General features: G+C 45.1%; 1 protein-coding gene across 1 annotated transcript in view; it reads left to right on the top strand.

Moving 5' to 3' along the window:
* The window catches only part of DHRSX (polyprenol dehydrogenase), a 178,216-nt gene that overhangs the window by 41,749 nt on the left and 121,206 nt on the right, over nucleotides 1-15,261 (top strand). Inside the window, exons 3-4 of the mRNA XM_087427830.1 lie at nucleotides 2,406-2,513; nucleotides 10,297-10,365. Of these exons, the coding sequence (XP_087283956.1) occupies nucleotides 2,406-2,513; nucleotides 10,297-10,365 (177 nt within the window). The remainder of the gene's footprint in view (nucleotides 1-2,405; nucleotides 2,514-10,296; nucleotides 10,366-15,261) is intronic.

Below are 15,261 nucleotides of genomic sequence, written 5' to 3'. Positions count from 1 at the left end.
TGCACAGCGCTTAGGGTGCAGTCAGAATATGTCCCTCTGCATTTGCAGGAGGCACCAATGGTGTCAAGAGGCCGAGATGTGAAGCTGTGATCCACTCTGTGTGGAAGCCCCCGGGAAGTGGGGTCTTGGTCGCCCCATTGGGACACCCAAGCTCCCCTCGTCTCTCTGATGTTGGGTCCTCACAATCCCTCATCTGCAAGAGGAGGGTTGAGTTGGCTCTTCTCTCATGCCCCTTCCTGCAACCCCCTTCTGGAATGCGTCTGTAGGACCTCAGTAGCCTAAGAGAATAGCGTTCTCATGAATGCTGTGGTCTTCCCAGGAACTACACCCAAATGAGAGTAAGGATCCCTCTTAGTAGAATCAAACCTGGCTATCTGGAAACTTCCTGGGTAGCCTGAAGGAATCATTTGGGGTCCTACAGTGGTGTCGTCCCAGCCAGGGACACGCTCTTTCTGATGGATGCAGTGGTGGGAAACATTGAACTCAGGATGGGGGTGGGGAGATATTGGAGCCTCAGCATCACTGTAGGGGCTTCTCTTTGTAGGGTGATTTCTTCATTTTATGAGCAAGGATGCCTGACTGCGGTGGTGGTGCAATGGAAGGGAAGCATATGTTGTCTCCACTTATTGGAAGGATTTTCTAACAAGTGGATCCCACCTGGCCCCTGGCCAGCAGGTGGAATTTCTCAGATGAACTTGGGCCACTCAGGTCTGCTCATCGTTCCCTGCATGATGGCGACACTAACAATGGGCTCTGATATTCCATGGCATGGATGTATTGAGGTCATTCATGCATTCTCCTCCTGAGGAACAGATGCTATAATGAGCAGCCATCATTTTGCATCGGCAGTCTACCTTGTATCATCAGGGTGGATTCTTAGAAGTGATTTTTCTGGATCAAAGAATAAATACTTATGTAACTGCACTAGATATTGCCAACTAGATATGGGGGTCCCATCCCAACTACATGCCTGGTCCCCATCGCCACGCCAGAAAAGTGTGATATCAAAGCATTAAAATTTTTGCCAATCTGATAGATGGATGGTATCTCAGTGCAATTTTAATTAACATTTCTCTTAATAGATGTAAAGTTGAACAAGTGTTTTTAAGGACCATTCGGTACATTTTTACATAAAGAGTTATTTTTGCCGACTTTCTCTATAGGGTGTTTGGTTTTTTTCTTGATTTTTAAGAACTCATTACATATTAGGAAAATAGCCCTTTGAATGTGATAGGAGTTGAAAATTTTCTCCTAGTTCATCGTTTATTTTTGACTTTGCTTATGGTTTATTTTTTTACCTTGTAAAATTTTTTTAGTGAAATGTGTCTATTTATTCTTTTCAATTTTGACTTATAATTAGGAAGGCATTTCTTATTCTGAGGTTAAGAATAAATTTATTCCTGGTTTCTGCTCATATTTTCACTGTTTGACTTTTTCCCCTTTATTTTGATGGGTACTGTGAGATATGAGTCTAATTTTATGTTTTTCCAAGTATCTATTTAGGTGTCCCAACACCATTTATTGAAAAGTCCATCTCTGCTACCTTTATCATATCTTCAAGTCCCCAAGGCTAGCCAGTTCCTACAGATAGCAAACAACTCACCCTGGGGCGTGCCTTTAAAATGCAAACTGACCAATGCAGAGCCCACACCCCACCCGCTCCTCTCTGGGGCTCCCACACTCTGAGTCACCATCCACCTGCTCTAATCTCCCAGGACCACATACCAGAGAACTAGAGACAGACCGTACCCCCCAGAACCTGCTGAAGTTATTCACACTAGCCCGTCCTCAGCCTGCTCACTCTGCCTCACCCGATCTTTCCTGTGGAAACCACAATAAAATCTCTCGTCTACCTTTCCCTCCTCTCTCTGCCTCCTGACCCACCCTGGTGCATCCCCGTGTGGCCCTGCATGATATGGCATACTCCCTTCTCTTGGGAGCTCTGAGGAACAAACCCTCTTTTCAATGGTAGTCATGTCCTCGTCTGTTGGCCTCACCATACCTAAATAATAATGAATCCTACATTTAAAACACAAACCAACAAATACATCCTGCCCAGTTCTGCCCGAGAGGGTTTATCCAGGACTCTCACCCATGGCTGTCAATGGTGTAGGTTGTTTGGACCTTTCTGCAAATCCTTTTGGCAGCGTATTCCTGCAAAGGTCTCAGCTGGGGCTGAGCGAGAGTTTACCAGGTGTCTCTCCCAGGCTGTCTGGACTCAGGGCTAATCCGCCGTATTACGTTTATGCATCCAGAGCCCGCAGGAATCCAAGAGGGACGAAACCGCAAATATTGAACCACGACTCCTGTTGGCATCACCCACTCTCTTGTCGCTTCATTCTTACAAACGTGTACTCTGCTATGAAACCTTACTTTCGTATATTTTTTTTCTTCTTCTTCCACAGTTTTCTCCCCACAACCCGACCGGGTTGCTATAGTGACCGGAGGGACGGATGGAATTGGCTATTCCACGGCGAAGCATCTGGCGAGACTGGGCATGCACGTTATCATAGGTGATGGTTTTTACAGTTGTATTTTGTAGCTAATGTAAGATATGCAGTTGTTTGCTTATAAAGGTATGTAAATATTTATTTGCTTATAGATAAAACAGATAAGCACGTGAGGATTAAAAACTGAAAAAAGGCATGAATTGGGGACAGCTCTTTTGGACATGAGTATAAGTTCTGCTTTAATATTGATCATATATATTTTTCTGTGTGGTTCACTGGAAAAAAATAACAATAAATCTGAATCAATTTGCCAGAGCTTCCATAACAGAGGATCACAGACCGGGGGACTTAAACAACAGACATTGATGGTCTCACAGTCCTGGAGGTGGAAATCTGAGATCCAGGTGTGGGCAGGGCTGGTTCCTCCTGATGCCTCTCTCCTTGGTGTGTAGATGCCGTCTTCTCCCCATGTCCTCACGTGGTCGTCCCTCTGTGCGTGTCTGTGTCCTCATCTCCTCTTCTCATAAGGATCCCAGTCCTATGAGATCAGGACCCACCCTCATGACCTCGTTTGATCTTCATCACCTCTTTAAAGACCCATCTCCAAATACAGTCACACTCTGGGGTCCTAGGGGTTAGGACCTCAACATATGACTTTTGGGGGACACACAGTTCAGCCCATAGCAGAATCTGAACAGGTTTTTAGAATATAAGCTTCTTCTACAGCTGTACCCTATAGACTATATTTTCCATTCTTCTTTTTGAAAATTTCTCTACTAGCTTATCTTGGTCCATAACTCCTCTTTGAAAATGAAGAGACTTTCTTTGGCTGGGGAAGTGGGGACAGTTCAAATTAACCCATGTTATGTTTGTTAGTATTCCCAGCCAATTGCTTACCTGGAGTAGAAGTTTCAGTCAGCTGGCAAAAATGATATGTGGAGATTAGCTTTGGGAAGGAAACAACTTCATGTTTATTATGCCTGCTATTATCATCATCTGATTTAGTTAATACCTTTCACATTGTTCGTCTTTATAAAAATGGTACTATAGGTCTGGTTTTAGGTGCAAAGGATTACTTTCATGTAAGACTTTCTAAAACATTACCCACAGTCATTCATTTATTCATTATCTATTCATTTCCTTCTTTCTCCATTTCTTCGCCTTCTTTTGCCCACCATCATTTATTGCAGGATGATTACCGATCAGATGCGATGCTTGGGGCTGGGGTTTTTAACACAAGTGCATCTCACTCCTTCCAGGCTCCCGACAAGCTCATCCACAGCTGGATTTCCCCTTTTCTGATCTTTGGCCTCCTTGGCGTCTGGTGACGCCTAAAAGCACAGACTAAAATCCGTAATATTATCAACAATTATATCGATATGCAGATATAAAAATATGTAAGAAAAACACAAACTTGCCACGTAATCACATACATTAAATCTTTATATGGCAAATAGCATGATTTTCTGTTGAGTTGAGTAACTTCTATGGTTTGGAGCTATGATCAGCGTAAACTTTATTTCAAGTCATCTTCAACAATTCAACCCTAGTATGAACAGATCTGTGGTTTCTGTAGGTGGCCAAGCCGTAGATCTTTCCGTACCTCTGTGTCTTGTCCACATTCCATCGGAGTTCAGCCACAATGATGACGTCGATTCCTCCCCATTGAAACTCACAGACCCCCTGAGTTCCATGTGAGACCTCTCCAGGGGTCTCTTGACCCAGACAAGGAACCCTAGGTCTGGCCAGTGTGGCCTTCTGCTCTCCTCAGAGGGATATGGCTCATGTGGGTTCACCGAGCTCTTCACTCAGTCCAGTAACCAAATTGGACTCATGTTCTTAAATTTGAACCATATTTTTACTCTGTTTTGAAAGAATGCAGTTTCTTAGAGTGATTCCCTTCCTCACATATGTGTCTTTCTCTCATAAGTGACAAAGTCTTTAGAATGGCACACATTTGTCAGCCTTTGGGAGCCGTAGATCACTTCTGGGTCTGCTTCCCTGTTCTTTTTCCTGAACAAAGTGTTCTTTTCTTCTGGAATGTGTGTAAGTCCCACTCTCTTCATAGATGTGGAAATGTTAAAAGTTTTTGACAACTCCTGATATTACCAACTTTATCAATGACTTCCATAACTTCCCCTAGATGAAGATGGGTTGGTTGCAGAGGAGGAGGTCTTGTGAGAGAGGGGGACGCATCCGAGGGGGTATTTCTGGAGCTTCTTTTCAACTTTAGCACCTCCATTATCTGTTTATGTTTCCCTGGGACCTGAGCAAATCAAGGAGACAGGGCTTGGGAGCAGAGGGGCTGTGAGAGTTAGCTGGGAGAGTCTGAGATGGCGATGGATTCCAGCCACCTGATTTTGACTTTCCCTGGCGGGTGGCCCTCTGTTCTATTATTAAAGACGTGACAAGCTCTCCAGGGCTTTCCATGACTTGGATTTCTTCCTATATTTGGGATGACTTGATGAAAGTGATGTCAGCTCTCAAACAGATAGAGTAATAGGTCTCCCCTGAGGGCCTGCTGGACCTGGGCTGGTGGTGGAGAGATGCTCGTGGAGCAGGGTGGGGAGGGACCTTCCAGTCCGAGCAAAGAGTGGGGACTGGTATCCACTACTGGTTATTTCTGTACCCCTGACTCCTCCTCCTCTTATCTTCATCTTATTAATTCTTAGTAAAACTAGGCAATGTTGGAATGCAAAAGAAACAAAAGTCCCATTTCTCTGTACTTTTTGCCTCAGTGTGCTGTTTTAGGTCATGAGAAAGTCTAGATGGGTTAGGTCCTGGTGAGGTCTAGCTGGGTTAGATCACAATGAGGTCTAATTGGGTATGTCATGATGAGGTATAGTTTGTAGGTCATGGTGAGATCGAGTTGGGTTAGGTCAATGATGAGGTCAGGTTAGGTAGATCATGATGAGGTCTAGTTGTGTTAGGTCATGATGAGGTCTAGTTGTGTTAGGTCATGATGAGGTCTAGATGGGTTAGGTCATGATGACGTCTAGTTGTGTTAGGTCATGATGAGGTCTAGATGGATTAGGTCATGATGAGGTCTAGTTGTGTTAGGTCATGATGATGTCTAGATGGGTTAGGTCATGATGAGGTCTAGTTTTGTTAGGTCATGATGATGTCTAGATGGGTTAGGTCATGATGAGGTCTAGTTGTGTTAGGTCATGATGAGGTCTAGATGGGTTAGGTCATGATGAGGTCTAGTTGTGTTAGGTCATGATGAGGTCTAGATGGATTAGGTCATGATGAGGTCTAGTTGTGTTAGGTCATGATGATGTCTAGATGGGTTAGGTCATGATGAGGTCTAGTTTTGTTAGGTCATGATGAGGTCTAGATGGGTTAGGTCATGATGAGGTCTAGTTGTGTTAGGTCATGATGAGGTCTAGATGGATTAGGTCATGATGAGGTCTAGTTGTGTTAGGTCATGATGATGTCTAGATGGGTTAGGTCATGATGAGGTCTAGTTAGGTAGGTCATGATGAGGTCTAGATGGGTTAGGTCATGATGAGGTCTAGATGGGTTAGGTCATGATGAGGTCTAGTTGTGTTAGGTCATGATGAGGTCTAGATGGATTAGGTCATGATGAGGTCTAGTTGTGTTAGGTCATGATGAGGTCTAGTTGGGTAGGTCATGATGAGGTCTAGTTGTGTTAGGTCATGATGAGGTCTAGTTGGGTAGGTCATGATGAGGTCTAGTTGGGTAGGTCACGATGAGGTCTAGTTGGTAGGTCATGATGAGATCTAATTGGGTAGGTCATGATGTGGTCTAGTTGGGTAGGTCATGATGAGGTCTAGTTGTGTTAGGTTATGATGAGGTCTAGTTGTGTTAGGTCATGATGAGGTCTAGTTGGGTAGGTCATGATGAGGTCTAGTTGTGTTAGGTCATGATGAGATCTAGATGGGTAGGTTGTGATGAGGTCTAGTTGGATATGTCATGATGGGGTCTAGTTGGGTATGTCATGATGAAGTCTAGTTGTGTTAGGTTATGATGAAGAATAGTTAGGTAGGTCATGATGAGGTCTAGTTGGGTAAGTCATGATGAGGTCTAGTTGGTTAAGGTATGATGAAGTCTAGTTGGGTAGGTCATCATGAGGTCTAGTTGTGTTAGGTCGTAATGAGGTCTGGTTTGGTAGGTCATGATGTGTTCTAGTTGGGTAGGTCATGGTGAGGTCTAGTTGGGTAGGTTATGGTGAAGTCTAGTTGGGTAAATCATGATGAGGTCAAGATGGGTTAGGTCATGATGAGGTCTAGTTGAGTTAGGTCATGATGAGTTCTAGTTGGGTAGGTCCTGATGAGGTCTAGTTGGGTTAGGTCATGATGAGGTCTAGTTGGGTTAGGTCATGATGAGGTCTAGTTGTGTTAGGTCGTGATGAAGTCTAGTTGGGTAGGTCGTGATAAAGTCTAGTTGTGTTAGGTTGTGATGAAGTCTAGTTGTGTTAGGTCATGATGAGGTCTAGTTGGGTAGGTCATGATGAAGCCTAGTTGGGTAGGTCATCATGAGGTCTAGTTGTGTTAGGTCCTCATGAGGTCTGGTTTGGTAGGTCATGATGAGGTCGAGTTGGGTAGATCATGATGAGGTCTAGTTGGGTAGGTCATGATGAGGTCTAGTAGGGTAGATCATGATGAGGTCTAGTTGGGTAGGTCATGATGAGGTCTAGTTGGGTTTGGTCGTGATGAGGTCTAGATGAGTTAGGTCATGATGAGATCTATTTGTGTTAGGCCATGATGAGCTCTGGTTGGGTAGGTCATGATGAGCTCTGGTTGGGTAGGTCATGATGAGGTCTAGTTGGTTAGGTCATGATGAGGTCTAGTTGGGTAGGTCATGATAAAGTCTAGTTGTGTTAGGTTATGATGAGGTCTAGTTGTGTTAGGTCATGATGAGTTCTAGTTGGGAATTTGAAGGGATAATTGGATACATTCTGAGGGGGCAGTTTTTCATTTTGCAGGACAGTTTGATTCAAGGTCACTTAATGAAACATTGTCATTGTACACATGCATTTTATAAGAGATGGGTATGTTCAATTTCAAATTTCTTAATCCTAAGGCTATTATATTTAAAGAATAATCAATTACTAGCTGAAGAATTGAATTTATAACTTGAGGCCAACTGAAACGCGTTAATGTTGCTACCAATACGTCAATTATTCAGTTTCCCTTCTGTTCACAATATCATAGTTCTTACTGTTTCAAAATATTATTTTAGTGGGAAATCCTTCTTCTTCATAGTTATTAATGAACGGTCATCTAAAGTTTAGACCAGGCATCAGTAAATTTTTTCCGATATGGGCCAGATAATAAATATTTTCATAGGTCTCTCTTATGATAATCAGCTGTGCCTTTGTAGTGAGAAAGCAGCCATAGCCAATACTTAAAGAAATGGGCATGGCTGTGTTTCAATAAAACTTTATTGTTCAACATCAAGTGGTGGGTCAGATTTGGCACCAGGTCCATAGCTTGCTGGCCCCAGTTTGGACTCAGCATATTTTTCTTTTTAACAAGTGTAAGTTACATTGCTTCTTGCAGATCCTTAAAATTTGGTGGATAGGGTACAGTCCATAGGGAGGGGACTTGTTTGTCAGAGATTGTCCTTCCAAAGTGACTTGGTGCCCGTTAAACCCTGTATTGCCCATCAGTAGGACATGTGCATGTATCAAACTTAACCCCCCAGTACAGAGGATGAGCAGAAGGCTGACCTGTGGAGTTTGTGCCCAGCTTCTATCATGGCCCAGTTATTTCCTGGTATGCAGTAGTTACTCAGTAAATGTAGGTGCAGCTCTGGCAAGTGCATGGGGTCAAGCATTCCATATCCAGCTCTGAGGAGGCAGCTCCAGGTCCGAGGAGGCAGCTGCTGAAGATGACCTTTGCCAAAAAAGTGCCCGTGCATATGTCTCATACAATGCCAGTCGTGGCTGCCTGGATACGAAGAGTGAGCTGCCTGTCGAGGGGAGCTGCCAGCGATGACCAGTTTGTCCTGCTGGTCATGCCCCCAGCTTCCTCTGGCCACTTATTTCTTTTTCAGGAACATAGAGCTTCTCTCTCACATCATCCAGGCTTCCACTATGAGGCCGTTAATGCCAAGATGGTCATTGCGAGAGGTGCAACCTGGTATCAGATGGCTATTTAATATTTAAAAATTGCACAGGATTTCAGAAAGAAGGTCATACGGGTACATGACCCCAAATTAGCCATGAATATATATATTTTTGTCTTGATGCCTAGAACGTTTAGAGATGGAATATAGCTTTTGGGTGATCCCTTGTATGCCATGCTGTCCCTGCTTTCCCAAAGCTGGAAGACTCTCCAAGCAAAAAGTCTCATCACCACGTAAGGTTCTATTCCTTTAAGGGAGCGAAGGCGCGAATTGCCTTTGCAGCCGCGTCTCCTTGATGTCTGCAACTTTGAACTTCTTCAAGGCAGTGACAGTTTTTATGTTCCTTTTAGTTCACCCCAAAAGATGTCCTCCGCCGTGTTTACCTTAGATGTCCCCAGCTAGAGCCGAAGACGTTTCCAATTCTGCTAGGTTACCGCTTCTCTTCTCTTATATGTTTTTTTTAACTCTTTGTTGTAAACACTTTTTTTTTTCTTGGAAAGGGCATTCCATAAATTAATTTGGGGCACTTGTCAATGACACAGATACGGAATAAAATGGTAGGGGATACAATAGCAGGGACCCTTCCTGTTAGTGAGAATGTGTAAATGAAACAAAATATAGAGAAACAGCAGGCAGAAATGCCTAAGGAAAGAACTGCTCGGTAATATATTTTCATCAAGACCTCAAAATGGTTCTACCCTAGAGAATGCCTGTCTGGCAGGGGCTGGACCAGGTGGGAGGGTGATGTAGGCTGGCCCCGCCCCTTGGGACCCGTGGCTCCCAGACCAGGTGTCTCTGGCTGGTGTCCTCAGGCCACCTCTTGGCTCTGCGGGCACCAGTAGCTTCATGAGCACGCCTAAGTTCTTCAGGTGCCAGCTCTAATCTCCATTTCTGCAAAGCTCTCCCATGACTCACCCCTATGGGGGGTTTTGGGCTTGGCTCGCCCTGCAAAGAGACTGTCAAGCTGCCTCAGGTCCAGTTGTTGATGAGTGACGGGTGGTGGTGCCTGGGAAGAACAGGTCTTCTGAGCTTTTCCATTAGGCAAGCCTTAAACTTAAGGCTGTGGTCAGAGACATTTGGAAAAACAACATCCCCGCCATTCAAACTCCACCCTTACCCTCCATGCACATTCACCTACTAAGACATTAAAGAAACCTTCATAACTTTATTGAACCCCAGTCTCCTCATATTATTTAACTGTGACATCCCTCACACCCAAAACGCTCATCACCATCCTTGCAAACTAGTGTTCCCGGAATCGCACCTGCAGATGTTTACGGAGTCGGGATAACGGGCTAAGCATCTCCAACACGCGGAGGGGATGTCTGTGGTCATTTTGACGTCTTGGTCCATCCATGAATGGAGGGTTGTGCCTCCACTAAAAGTTTCTTAGAAAGTTCTGTGTCTAGCCTGACATTTCTGCCAACGTCTTTATGCTTGCACTATTTTTGGCTTCCACCTGCTAATTATGCCTCTGTAATGTGTGCCTCACATCCCCGTAATCACTGGAAAGTAAAATGTCAGATAAATGCGTACCTTTTGCCAATCCAGGCTAGAGAAAATGTGTCTTAAATTGATGGGTTGGATCAGCCAGAATTGCTCTGACGGCCAAATTCCACGCCAGAACAAAAGGAGAAACCCTGCCGAGCACATCTCTGGGATTATGTTTTGCATCTCAAGAAAACATTATTTTTTGCATTTGGGAGGTTCTGGATGACCTTACCACTAATTGCCTCTTTTCTTTTCCTTTTAGCTGGAAATAACGAGGGCAAAGCGGAAGAAGTTGTCAGGAAGATAAAAGAAGAAACCTTGAATGACAAAGGTACTCTTGGGTCCTCAAATGGTTCTCTTTCTTGGTCTGAGTCCGTGTTCATGGCTGAGCTACAGAACCCGACGTGGAATTACGTACAGGATGGTGGACGTGCGTTGAGGGGGAGATGTCTGCTTCTTGCACTTTTCTTTTGGGGATTTCTGGTCCTCACTGGAGAGGGGTGGCGTCATGCATGCAATCACGATAGCATTGCTCAGCATAGGCATCAGCGCAGGAAGACGTTGGGGTGTGCTACTTGTGTGCATCCGTTGTGAAATCAGCACTCGCATTCATTCATGGTCCGTCTCCAGTGCCGAGGGCTCTCTGAGGCACATCTTTACTCAAAAATTGTCAGATGCATGGGCCAACAGGTGCATCTGCTGATTGCGGGTTCTTGACTGAAGATAAGTGAAACCGGAACCTGCCTGACCTAAGGATGGTCAACCTGCCCCGTAATGAATCCTGTAGTGCTCTCGCTACCTATTTATTCAACCTGAGGAATGTGCACACATCCCTCCATCCTTCTTGATTCCAAATGCTCTTGAGTGCTTTCTGAGCAGTGCTTGTGTGTGTGCCGTATATTTAAAGGAAAGAAAATGCTTGTCACTGTTTTGGTCCATTGGATCCAAGATGGCGTTCTGAGCATATCCCAGAAGCTGGGGATTCCCATCTTGGGGCTTACCATGATTTTTGAGAGAGAAAGGAAAGTTGCAGAGGGCTAAGTTCAGTTAGTGTCTATCCTGTTGTGTCGTTACGCCCCAATCTAGGTGATGCAAGTACATGCTGTCTTGTCCTCTGGGAAGGCTGGGCAGTGTTGGAAAGTCCCAGCCACCTCCAGTGCCCTTGGTGGCAGGTTCCCTTTGATCTTGGGACAGAACATGAAGGGGCTTCCCTGTTGCTTGCAGCCCAGCTCTCTGTGCAACCCCAGGCAGCCTTTGCAGATGGAGGTATTTCCCTATGTCTATTATCTGCTCCGGGGCAGAAATGATTGATTGTTGTGACAGCCAATCATTGTCTCCTCCCTGTTTGCTGTGGTTCAAGGATGCACAGTGGATCCAAATGTGCATTTCCTGACTCGGAGCACGGGTGTCACTGGGAACAGGTTAGAAATGCAGATTCCCAGCCCTCTGCATCAGAATCTCGGGGATGCGCCCAGGAATCTGCATTTCCACATGCCCTCCTGTGGTTCCCGTGCACCCCCATTTAAGAATCGCTGCTGTCATAAATGCATGAAACCACACTTTCCAGACCAAAAGAGGAGTCTCTCAGGAAACAGCCAGATCGTGTGTTCCTTTTTCCATGACTTTTAAAAAAATCGGAATGAGTTAAAAAACATGATAGTTTAAAGAATAATTCACCAAAACCCGCTCATGTTATAAACCTAACCAGGAAAGGAGCAAAGATTTGTTTGGGGGTATATGTGACTATGTAAAAAGTTTAAGAGCTTAACATGTTCTAACAAAGCTGTAATAAAGAGCCCAGATTTATTGGAGGAAAAAACTTTCTAGAATGCCTTTTTAAAATTACATGGTGGCTTCAGTTCTGTATGTTGAGATTCAGGTTTCGGTGTATGGATGAAAGGGAAAGATCTTAGGCAGCTCCTCTGGGCCATAGAGGAGGCCACTGGGGGCCAGTGGTAGGGGAGGCAATGATTCTTAATCACTGGGATGATGGTGTCACTCAAGGCTGTGACATATTCACTGCTCATCTGCCTTTGTTTCTTCCTTTCTACCAAATGACACGAAGTTGATCCATGAAATTAGCCTGTGGGAGAACTGACCGCTGGGGTAGATAACCAATCAGGTGCATGCACCTGGAGCAGAGAACCAACAGGTGCTAAAAAGCCGCCAAGCCCTCAGCCATCTCCATCCTATGCACGTTGCATCTCTTTCTCCTGGCTGCCCCCCAGCATCTGAGTTTTATGAAAAGGGCAGACTCTTTCCGCTGTGCATTCTTGGCTGGGGGTGGCCGGCCATGGTTTGATCCTTCTGCTTCTCAGAGGCGTACTCTTGAAGGACCTGTGGGTGGTCACCGGGTCTCAGGCTTAGCCTGGCTTGGAGGGGACGTGGGGGTCCAGGGAGGTGTCTGGACACAAGCCGGGGGAGCCCTGATGTCTGCAGCACAGGATTCCAAGTGAGGAGCCATTCCTGGTGGTCACTCACATCCAGAATGACTGGAGGAATCTGAAGGGTGAACGGGGGGTCTGGTCTCAGCTGGTGTGAGCGTGGTCACTCACATGGGGTCAGGAAAGTCCAGCGAGGAGGTGAGCCCTGGATTACACACACACGCCCACACACGCAAGCACACGCATGCACACACACTCACATACATACACATACACTTTTTAAGTTAATCTTGTGTGCATTGACCAAACTTGAAAGCAGCGCCATATTTGTTTTGCCACATCAGAAGGTCGATCAGTGGAGGCCCCAGCACGTCCACTCCTGGGGTGACCACCACGTGACTGGTGGAGGATGCTGAGGTCTGGCCAGGCGAGGGCAGTCTGGTGGTAGTCCTCAAACTGACATTCTCCTTGGTCAAATCTGCATCCGAGCTCAGGAACCCCCAGAGCCGTGGTCCAGCCAACCCTGGGCCACTCCCTGTGTGGTGGGACCAGCTACCCAAGGGCACGGTGGGGGCAGCAGCGGCTCCCGCAGGCAGCCACCTGGGGAAGCTGCATCTCTCTGCCCCTCAGTGGCCGATGGCTGGCACCCACCCTTCCTCTTGGCACATCTCCCTGCAGACACGGCTGGATCCCCTCCAGGTCACAATGCTCTCCAGAGTAGAGCTCCACACCTCTGTGGAGATGCTTCTTTCTGGATCAGCCCCACCCGCTGGAGCCCCCGAGATTCTTATCCACACAGCCCCCAATTAGCCCACTCGCCACAAGGCCAGAGGGAGACCCCCTTGTTCGTTGCTTGTGGGTCTTTCCTGATTCCTGCATCATTGAGTAGTCTTAGCTGTGTGGATTCCTTTTTTTGGAGCAAGTAAGCACACATCCTAACAACATTGGCACATCACTGTCAAGAACACAATTATTTCTAAACGCCTAATACCTCTCTGCCTACTGTTCCCCTCCCCTCCTCTTCTCTGTCCTCAATCCTTTTTTCTTAGTTCTTGGTTGAATGCTTTAGCTTCTTGGTACTTTCTGCCTTTGAAATCACGGTCACTTGAGGTCATATTTTGGGTGCGGTTGGAGGGTAGCGGCATACCAGGGTACAGCTAATTGAGCTCCTGGAGTGAAAAATTTATGAGTGTTGTCAGGAACTGAGACGATAGGGCTCATTTCCCAACCTAGGGATTTTCCAAGGAAGAGTTTTAATACCTTATCATTTCGTATCCATAGTAGCAAAACTTTTAATGCTCTTGGGTAATTATCTGCCGATGAAAGCTTTCTCATTTGGAGCAAATAGTCTTGCTAATTTAGTTTGAAAAATAAAAACCCAACAACACCACAAAAACAAACAGGAAAATGGCATAACGGTGTTCAAATGAACCCAAGTGGGAATAGGTAACTATTTAAATACTCTTAAAGGGACTCGAGGAAGGGAGATTCTGGTTTGCTCATTTTGCCAGAGTCACACAAGCCATGTTGGAATTTGCTGAATCCTGAATCTGCAGTGTGATCATTGGAAATGCGGCGTCTGTCTTCTTTAAAAGGGAAAAGGCGTCCCTTGCTTTGGTGACCGTTCCACAATTTCCAGCGTCAGGAGTGTCTTCTTCACCAATTTAGATCTTTCCTGAAGCCATTCCACCAGCAGTAGCTTGCTCCATCTCTATTGAGAAGAGGGACCAGCTGGTTGACTCATGAGCCCTCAGTAGGTAATGCTTCTGGTTTGCTTTTATTGAAAGAAAACAGTGGTCAGCTCCTCAAAATCTTGACTTGTGTCCAGAAAGTCAACTGTGTGGCCTTCCCTGTCAGATATTTGGAAATATGTCTTGGTGAACCATAATTTTGGGGTTATCCAGCTAAATATAAAACTCTTAAATTGGGCATGAAAACAAAAAATACTGGGAAGTCGGTATTCACCATGGTAATAGGTAATAAAGTCTCTGGAGAGGCATCTATTAGTCTTCGTCATCCAATTCATGCCTTGAATGTGGACCTACCTTGGGGCGAGTAGACACCTAGAATTTTTGTTTTACCCGTAGACGCTCTGATTTTGTAGAACGATCCCACGGGAGCTTGACGCATTTGGAGAAACTTGAGTGAGTGTCGATTACGTAGATTCCTTTTTCTCTCCCCAAGTATCATTTTTCTTTCTTGCGTAGAGTTCTTGATACGTAAATTCTATGATGAAGCCTTTGACATGAGGATCTTGGGCAACAGTTAATGATATTTTCAAGAGAAGTTTCAACAGTATTCTGGATGTATATTTGGTCCTGTACGTGCTCAAGACTACCTTTATCTTCCTTATTTAATATAACATGACCCTGAATCACTTTAATTTTTCATAGTCAAGTCTTTTTTTTTCCGCTTTCGATTTTAATGTATTTTTCTGAGTTAGCCAGTAAGCAGGCATGCCTAGATAGATAGGTGCTAGACAGGTGGACAGAGAGATGATTTCCTGTGGGTAATTAGAAGGTCGAGAAGGTCACTGTGTCTCTTCTAAAGGTATGGAAGGAACAGCGCAACCCTTTCTGAAAATTTAATCTGCTCTTAGAGCTCTCACTGTGCTCCTTGTATTAAAGGCTCTTCATTTCTCAGCGTTGTAACGATTAATTTTAACCTTTCGAAGCCCTAGCAAGGTGAGTTCCCTGAGAAAGGGCGATTGTCTGCCTGGTTTTCTTAGCCTCTCTATAAATACTTATACGATTTTTTAAAAATCCCACAAGGACGAATTTTCCTTGTCATATTGCCTGCCACATTCTATTTCCCCCACCAATAATTTGTAGACTGTTTTCACT

Source organism: Ceratotherium simum, chromosome Y, assembly GCF_057802395.1.
Source record: "Ceratotherium simum simum isolate JZ-2026a chromosome Y, ASM5780239v1, whole genome shotgun sequence".
NCBI classification, from domain to species: Eukaryota; Metazoa; Chordata; class Mammalia; order Perissodactyla; family Rhinocerotidae; genus Ceratotherium; species Ceratotherium simum.
The sequence above is the reverse complement of the archived record's forward strand: the minus strand, read 5'-3'. Positions and strand labels throughout refer to the sequence as shown.